Genomic DNA, 8,976 nt, shown 5'->3' with positions numbered 1-8,976 from the left:
CCTGTCACGACAAATGTGGCCAATCACAATCAAGAAGGTGTGGGAAAGGACGAGCTGTGATCTTATTGGATGATACATTTGTCTGTCAGTGATTCAAACCGTCCAATGCATTGAAGTCCCGCCTCCTTGGTGACGTTCCCGTGAATGAAATTCCGTGTAAAAACAGAGCAAAGCATAACGAGTTCCGTGCTTTGATATTAACATCATTCACATTATTAAACATAACACTTGGTCAAGTTTAAAATGCATTTAGAACAGTCCTCCAAATTCCTCAACCGTACTTACGCAGCACACAAATGTATAATGAATTATTAAGATCAAATACGATCTTCACACTGTTACCATGGAAACAGAAGCAGCTAGCTAAGCTTGCTAGCGTCGTAAACGGCTCATCGTTTGAGCAAACCCGACGTGTCTTACTCGATAGCAAACATCATTTGAAACACTTTTCGTGTTGTTTCTCGTTTAAAATATACTTGGCAGACGCCCTACAATGAAACGAAAATGAAGGTGAGTTTGTAAGCTCGCCAGGTTGTTTGCTTGCCTGTAATTGCAGATTAACATGTTGAGGTGATTATAAGATGTTCTAAACACATATAAATGTATTGCTTTTCTATCTAAACAACCGTGTTTTGTATGTTATGTTTGTCGCATTTGCTTCTAATATGATACTTTATATAGTTTGCTGGTTTATAGCTTATATAAAATAAAAGCAATGATTTACTAACAAGTACCATGGAAATACCAAATATAAATATAAAGTGTCCTTTTAAGTGCCTTGCAAGCACCATGCTATATGAATATGGCAGTCACAAAATACCATGATATGACCATCTGTCTGATACTCCCACAGTGTTACTTTTTGTAAGGAAGGTGTGGGCTTTATAATAAACTTTAAAGAATGTAGCTTTTATTTGTACAGTCTATTTTAATGAGTATACTTAGACTGAACGTGCAGACGACAGACTGACCTGCGCCTCTGTCATTATTAAATAACTCTAATCCTCTTTGCAGGGTTTATTTTTGGAGGATGGACGAGACATGCAAGGTGACCAGTGCCTGAACGTCAGGTGAACGACAATCCGCTGATGGAGATGTGCCGTCACCGACCATGAAGAAAATATTCAACTTCAAGAAGAAGAAGGGCTCCCCGAGTCCCTCTGAGACGGCGAGCGTGCTGTCGGCCAGCTACGACGTCAAGGAGAAAGACCTCGGGAAGGTCCACAAGGCTGCGTTCAGCGGAGATGTGGCCAAACTCAGACAGCTGGCCAAGAAGAATGATTTGAATCAGCTGGATAAGGAAAACAGGTAATCGTTGATTTACTTTGTAGCGGACGAAGCAAAATGTATTATAGAAGTAATACAGAATCTTACCAACCAACCACAGTGATTTTCACTTGTCAGATTTTCACTTTAGACGTAAATGGTTAGTTCACCTAAAAATGAAAATTTCTGTCATTAATTACTCAGCCAAACCCGTAAGACTTTCGTTCATCATGAAGATCTTTTTAATAAAATCTGAGATTTCGGTCCCTCCGTTGACAGACTACGCAACTACCACTTTCAAGGCCCGGAAAGGTAGTAAAGACATCCTTAAAGTAATCCAGTGATTTAACTTTAATTTTATGAGGCGATGCGAGTACTTTGTTTGTGCAAAAAAACATAATTTACCACTTTATCTCCAACGCTCAATCACAAGAGCACGATTACTCTAATGATAGTGATTTCGTGTTGACTTTAAATTATTCTTTATGCATCCTTTAAATGACTCCAGGCTCTCAAGGTAGAATTTGTTGTTGCATAAGCAGCATTTATTTGACCAAAAATAAACAGTAATATTGTGAAATATTACTACAATTGTAAATAAGTGTTTTCTGTTTGAATATATGTTAAAATGTTAATTATTCCTGTGATCAAAGCTGAGTTTTCAGCATCATTACTCCAGTCTTCAGTGTCACATGATCCTTCAGAAATCACTCTAATATGCTGATTTGATGCTCAGTTATTATCAATGTTGGAAACAGTTGTGCTGCTTAATTTATGTGGGAAATGTGATGCTTTTTTTTTTACAGGATTCTTAGATTAATAGAAAATTTAAAAGAACAGTGTTTATTTGAAATAGAAATCTTTTGTAACTAACTTTATAAATGCATTTACTGTCACTTTTGATCAATTTCATGCATCCTTGCTGAATTAAAGTTAATTATTATTTTTATTCTTACTTGAACTTATTTGGCCACAGAACTGCGCTGCACATCGCTTGTTCCTGCGGACACACAGATGTCGTTCAGTTTTTGGTGGAGAGCAAAGTGAAGCTAAACTTATGTGACAATCAGAATCGCTCCGCCTTGATGAAGGTACACTCGGTTTGTTCTTGTGGAATTATGTCAGTCGTATGAATATAAATAAATGCTGACAGCTATGTATATGTGGTCATGCATGTGTCTTTTGGCTTGTAGGCGGTTCAGTGTGAGCAAGACCGCTCTGTGTCTTTACTCCTGGAACATGAGGCTGACCCCAATTTGGTGGACATCAATGGAAACACGGCACTGCACCTGGCCGCCCGCATCCCCTCCCTACCTGTGGCACTGCAGCTCCTGGAGCACTCAGCCAACATCAATGCACAGAACAAGGTGAAACTTCAGCGCTCGACTCCAGTATTAACCACACACAAAAGGTGTACATTCACATAAATGTGAAGAGTGTAATTTATGCAGCACCAGATTGGAGAAATACTAACTTGCTACTTTGTGCACTGCATAGTATACACTATAAATGCCTACTCACAACATTGGTTGGGAGAGAAGTGGTCAAACAACTTATGGCAGTATGCACCAAAAATAATTGTTTTTCACATTGAAAGGTTAGATAGTTCATGCAATCCAGTCTTGAGATGTTTTCTTGTGGGTTGATTGACAGGATGGCAACACTCCACTGATGCTGGCTGTGACGGAAAACCACACAGACATGACAGAGCTTCTACTGAAAGAGGGAGCGGATGTTAATGTCAAGAACCAGGAGCAACGGTAAAAAAGATGCACTTTCTGGGCTCTACTAGAATAGGCTTTCATTCTTGAATGTTCAAAAAACACATTATTCTTTCCATATTTGACATTGTTGCAGCTCCTCTCTTTCCAACGCGCTGTTTAGTTCCTGTCTCTATGAAGCCCCTTCCTTCTGAAAAGCACACTGTGCTCTGATTGGTCAGCTGGAGCAGTGTGTTGTGATTGGTCGAGTGCTTCATGCGTGTTTGGGAAATGTCCCGCCCCTTTCCATAACCTCCAGTTTCAACACACTACTAACTAACTCAACCAGGCCCCGCCCCTTTATTCTGTGTATGAATAATTTAAATGAGGATTATTGTGACGTGTTCGTTCCCGGAAGAAACTCAAGACTACAATGGAGGCGTTTCAGCGAGTTCAGAAACACTGACACTGATGTAGAGAATAACTCCCGCTGGAGGGACTTTGTGCTTTGTATCTTTGCAGAGCTTTTTCATGCTCAAACAGCAACATTACACACTAAAGAAAAGATGAACATGTAAAAAAGTTAAAAGTTAATGTTAAAATGTGCATTTTTGGTTTTAGTTAGCTATAACAAAACTGATTTGCATTCTTTCTGCCATTGTTAAGGTCTGCATTGATGATAGTGGCGTGCAATGGACAAATCAGCATGGTGCGTTTGCTCCTGCAGTATGATGCCGACATCACGGTGAAAGATGATAAGGGATGGTCTTCTGATGATTATGCCGTCATGAATGGCCACCACGCGTAAGGGCTTTCTCACCATTTGACGTTAAATACAAAGTGTGTATGTTGTTTTAACAATGAATGTTGGTAATTTGTGTTGCTATTATCTAATTTTGATGCATTGTAAAGATTGTTTGTTAGGAATAATTGAAAAGGTGATGGTAATATGTTAAAATGCCAATGTTTTGTTAATATAATGGAAATGCAATGCAGACATTGACAGCTTTGTTTGAAGCTTGTTGGAGCTCATATCAATCGTTCTGTTCCAGATGTTCACATCTGATCATTGAGCATGGGACGAAGAGGAAATCCCTTCAGTCACCTTCCCATTTTACCTCGAGCAAAAAGAAACAGACGTCCGTCCTCGGTAGCCCAGGTGGTATTGTGGCCGGTTTGCCTTTGGGAGGGCCAGCTCTGGATAAAGATGGTGAGACCATTTGCAAAATGGTTTTCAGTGTCGTCTGTGCTCATAAATATGTACTGTATGTCAGTATTCTTGCAGTGTTGAGTGCGGTGTTTTGATTTAGTTCTGTTTTCCCACTCCACACTCATCTGTTGTAGCAGCAGGAAGCAGCTCTGCAGTAGCAGGGAAAGGTATTGCCAATGTGTGCCAACTGATGTGCTTTAGATCAGACACATCATTCTTTACCATCTCAGAGTTTAAGACACAAGATAAGAGTAGTATGAGTACATTCACTGTTGCTGAATGGTAAACCATGGTGTGTCATGACATAGGAGCTATCCTTCTTTGTGTGTTGTATGCTTGCATACTAGGTTAAAGACCTATTCGCTCCAAAATCTAAATGAAAAAGCGAGACTTAAAGGGATACTCCACTTTTTTTGGAAATAGGCTCATTTTACAACTCCCCCAGAGTTAAACAGTTGAGTTTTACCATTTTTGAATCCATTCAGCCGAACTCCGGGTCTGGCAGTACCACTTTTAGCATAGCTTAGCATAGATCATTGAATCGTACAAGACCATTAGCATCTCTCTCAAAAAAATGACCAAAGAGTTTCGATATTTTTCCTATTTAAAACTTGACTCTTCTGTAGTTACATCGTGTACTAAGACCGACGGAAAATGAAAAGTTGCGATTTTCTAGGCTGATATGGCTAGGAACTATACTCTCATTCCTGCGTAATAATCAAGAAACTTTGCTGCCGTACCATGAGTGCAGCAGGTGTAATGATGTGACGCAGCGCCTGAAAATAGTCCCCAGCTCGGTAACTTCCAACGTGACCGGGACTAAGTTTGTCTAACCTATTAGACCTATTTTCAGGCGCTGCGTCATATCATTACGCCTGCTGGACTCATGGTACGGCAGCAAAGTTTCTTGATTATTACGCAGGAATGAGAGTATAGTTCCTAGCCATATCAGCCTAGAATTAGTCTTATTGAAGTTTTCTGCCAAACAAAGGGGGGAAACTGGACAAAAACATACTTTATTGGTGTTAATAGATCTGTAGGAATGCATCAGTTCACCACAAATTAATAATTGTGTATTGATCTATAGCTGTATTGGGGGAAAAAAATGCTTGTACCTGCTGTGGATTATTTATTGGCTAGGGTCTATTTTGTCCTAAGTGCAGGTAATCTCCTTCATATTTCTCTCCTCAGATACGGAGGATATTTCCCATACAGACTCCATTAGCAGGTGAGATGTCATTGATATATCAGACAGGAATGGGTGATGACAGCAGCTACAAATGATTCAATAAGTTTATCAAGCACTAAAATGTGTTAATTTGCAGAGCATCAAAAAGTGGTGCTGCTGATTCCTGGCCTTCATCAGATGATGATGACGAGTTAGATTTGAGCCCTAAGGTACTCTGAGCTCTGTTGTACTGTGCATGAAAACAGCTTTGAATAATGTGATATTGATTGAAAATATTGTAATATTGGGTTAGGTAATATAACACTTTTTTTTTTTTATACAGAAACAGAAAGTAAATTTAAAGAAACTCATAAGCACCTCGAAAAGGGAAAACATAGAAGGTATGTTTTCATTTTAAATGTTTTTGTGAGATTTGTGGCTGTGCTGTAATTTGAAACCCCTGCCCTGTAGAAAAGTCCTTTTAGGGCAACACAGACCAATTGGCAGCCATCTTGGCAAGGCTCCTTGGCAGATTTATATATATAAGTTATAGGAACACAAGTACTACTCTCATCCAATTTGAATGCGGAAAGATTGAATTGGCTAAACTTGTTTCAGTAACATATTTCAAATCACAATTTAAATTTGACAAAAATGGTATCATAATTTTTGCTGCTTAAAATCATCTGTATAGTTCATGTTGCATTTTAGAGAAATAAGACGAGGTGATGTCTTTATCAAAAAGGAAAAGGAAAAAGGTGGTATTTCTTATCCAGCAGCCACCATAATGAGCATTGTGATATGCTGTCTCTATCTGTAGTCATAGCAGATCGGGATGCAGACAAATCCTGGAGCGGGTCAGAGTCAGAACTGGACAGTGAGGATAAGGGTGTTAACCGCCCACCTCTGTCCAGACCACTCCCTTCCAGCAGCACCTCCCTCCATCCCCCTGTAGCAACCCCACCTGCCTCTTTACCCCACCCATCCCAGATGAGCTCCACCCCCTTCAGCAGCACCCATAAGGTAACCCTCACTGTCTCTGTGTGGTACACTGTCTAACTCTTTCCTTCTTTATTGTTTTTATTCAACCCATTCCACCCTGCTGTGTCAGGTGGGCAGAGCGAGTTAACAGAGCTGCCCTCTGGTAGTAAACTAGACATGGAAGGCAACGAAAGTCAAGAGGACGAATCTGAAGAAGGTGAGGATGATGAAGATGACGATGACGATGATGGTGAAGAAGAAGAAGAGGAGGAGGAAGAAGAAGAAGACGAGGATGATGATAATGAAGAAGATGATGATGAAGATGAAAATGAGGTTGGTGAAGACGATGATGATGAAGAAGAGGAAGATGATGATGATGAGGAAGATGAAGAAGCAGCTGCTGTGGCTTGTGAGACAACACACATTCCTGGGTTGCCTAAAACCATTGCTCTCGGTACAGCAGAACAATCAGATAAGGCTGATGAAAATGTCAACCAACCTGGATGGGAAAGGATGGAGGACAGTGTCTCAGGGGACAATCCTCTGGAGGTAAGGGCAGATCAAGAACAAGAGGCACCAGACAAAATGGATGTGGAAGAAACTATTCCTGAAAAGCCACTTTTTGGAGGTCCATTTCCAGGGATTCTCGATTTAGAGGATGGGTGTCTTGTGTCAGCCGTCAGGGTCGAGGCAAGATTCTCAGATGAGGAGGACAAAGAGGGGGCCAATGACAGTCCAAGTCCAACTTCTTTACCAAGTGTGGACAGAACATCACACAGAAATCCAATAGAGAGCAAGAATGAAAACCATAGTGATGATGATTGGGAGGATGATGATGATGACGATCAAGATGAGGAGCTGTTGAGAACTGGAAAGAATAGTTCAAAAGTGGAGGCCTCTCAAGGGACAACCCTTGTATGTGAAGATGCACAACTTCAAGATGAAACTGATGATATTCAACTGAGACCAAATGAAGGAATAGCTAATCTTGACACCAGGAATCTGGATGTTCCTTCAACATCACCAAAGTCAAAAGCCATAACTACTGCAGATGATAATGAAGATGATTGGGATGATGTTGGGGAGGAGGAAGAAGCCCAAACGAAAAAGCCTCTGAACTTATTTCTGACCTTGCTGGGACAGAAGGAAGCGGAGAGCCCTGAGGTTTCTTGGGATTCTGGCTCAGACAAAAGTGTTGGGACACCTGAAGGAGATAAAGACGCTAAGGAGATGCCAAGTGCAGAAAAAGATCAACATCAAGAGACTTTGGTTCAGGATGACAACACTTCAAAAAGGTCATTGTTAGAACCTGTTGAGCACCTTTCCCAGAGTCCTTTACATGAAGAACCTGAGCGCATGGAACACAGTGATGACAGTGAAACTATACCAGTGTCCATGATTGTTGGTCAAAGTGATGAAGACCACAGTATAAGTCAAGAGGACGACAGCCAAATGAAGCAAATGCAATATGACTTTGCAAGTGGCTCGGTCAAAGCTTCTGAGATAGATCAGATCTCTGATGTATCCGACGATGAATCTATGGTGGAAGATGATGATAGATGTATTGATGATGATGCAAGTCAACCACAGTCTCCAAATTTCTCCAACATTAGGCCAAAATGTTTCACCACATCTAGTCCAGCACAATTGGAAAAAACATTCCTGATGAGATCTCTCTCAGGTAGCCCAAATCCTTCAAAAGCAATGAGCCCAGTTCCAACAAGTCCAAAATCCCCAACAAGTCCAAAATCCCCAACAAACCCTAGTCCCAAGCAACTGTCAAGTCCAAGGCAATCTGCTGGACCTAGCCATCAACATTCAGCTGCAACTAGTCCACAAAACTCCATGATTGTTGGTCAAAGTGATGAAGACCACAGTATAAGTCAAGAGGACGACAGCCAAGTGAAGCAAATGCAATATGACCTTGCAAGTGGCTCGGTCAAAGCTTCTGAGATAGATCAGATCTCTGATGTATCTGACGATGAATCTATGGTGGAAGATGATGACGGATGTATTGATGATGATGCAAGTCAACCACAGTCTCCAAATTTCTCCAACATTAGGCCAAAACGTTCAACCACATCTAGTCCAGCACAATTGGAAAAACCATTCCTGATGAGATCTCTCTCAGGTAGCCCAAATCATTCAAAAGCAATGAGCCCAGTTCCAACAAGTCCAAAATCCCCAACGAACCCTAGTCCCAAGCAACTGTCAAGTCCAAGGCAATCTGCTGGACCTAGCCATCAACATTCAGCTGCAACTAGTCCACAAAGTTTCTCAAGCCACTCACCAAGTCCCCAACACTGCAGTCCCTCACCTTCATCATTTATCCCTTTTATGTCTCAGGATTTGGATCAAAAGTCACAGGAAGCAGTTATGTATCCAGAATCTCAATGTTCAAGCCCCAATTCTCACCTTGAGGGTGACCTTTCGGTAGAGTTTGCAGATGAACGTTTAACAGAGGTGACTGAACCAGAACCAGCTCTTCAAGAAGAAATCCCCTATACCGTCATAGATGAAGTTGATCTCACTGATTCTGATTCTGATGGAGAAGATGGTAAGGAGGAAGAACTTGAGAAGAACTCTGTTAACGAATCTGTAATGGAAGAAAGACGGTCAAAGCAAGGATCATTACAGGTACTCTGTAGATG

At 41.0% G+C, this 8,976-nt stretch overlaps 1 protein-coding gene across 3 annotated transcripts in view; it reads left to right on the top strand.

The window, feature by feature from the left end:
• The first annotated feature begins 164 nt into the window (after nucleotides 1-164).
• The window catches only part of ankrd26 (ankyrin repeat domain containing 26), a 38,941-nt gene continuing 30,129 nt past the window's right edge, over nucleotides 165-8,976 (top strand). For 2 of the 3 annotated variants that reach the window (XM_084397328.1, XM_084397327.1), the window contains exons 1-12: nucleotides 165-510; nucleotides 1,015-1,308; nucleotides 2,243-2,357; nucleotides 2,460-2,633; nucleotides 2,920-3,026; nucleotides 3,633-3,770; nucleotides 4,019-4,176; nucleotides 4,311-4,343; nucleotides 5,368-5,404; nucleotides 5,502-5,574; nucleotides 5,688-5,745; nucleotides 6,165-6,367. In XM_084397328.1, the coding sequence (XP_084253454.1) occupies nucleotides 1,112-1,308; nucleotides 2,243-2,357; nucleotides 2,460-2,633; nucleotides 2,920-3,026; nucleotides 3,633-3,770; nucleotides 4,019-4,176; nucleotides 4,311-4,343; nucleotides 5,368-5,404; nucleotides 5,502-5,574; nucleotides 5,688-5,745; nucleotides 6,165-6,367 (1,293 nt within the window). In that variant the 5' untranslated portion in view covers nucleotides 165-510; nucleotides 1,015-1,111. Of the gene's footprint in view, nucleotides 511-1,014; nucleotides 1,309-2,242; nucleotides 2,358-2,459; nucleotides 2,634-2,919; nucleotides 3,027-3,632; nucleotides 3,771-4,018; nucleotides 4,177-4,310; nucleotides 4,344-5,367; nucleotides 5,405-5,501; nucleotides 5,575-5,687; nucleotides 5,746-6,164; nucleotides 6,368-6,455; nucleotides 8,963-8,976 lie in introns of all 3 variants that reach the window. The other variant, XM_084397326.1, reaches the window with a different exon arrangement.

The sequence above is a fragment of the Rutilus rutilus genome, assembly GCF_951802725.1.
Source record: "Rutilus rutilus genome assembly, chromosome: 23".
NCBI lineage: Eukaryota > Metazoa > Chordata > Actinopteri > Cypriniformes > Leuciscidae > Rutilus > Rutilus rutilus.
Note: the sequence above shows the minus strand (reverse complement) of the source record. Positions and strands in the feature narration are given on the sequence as shown.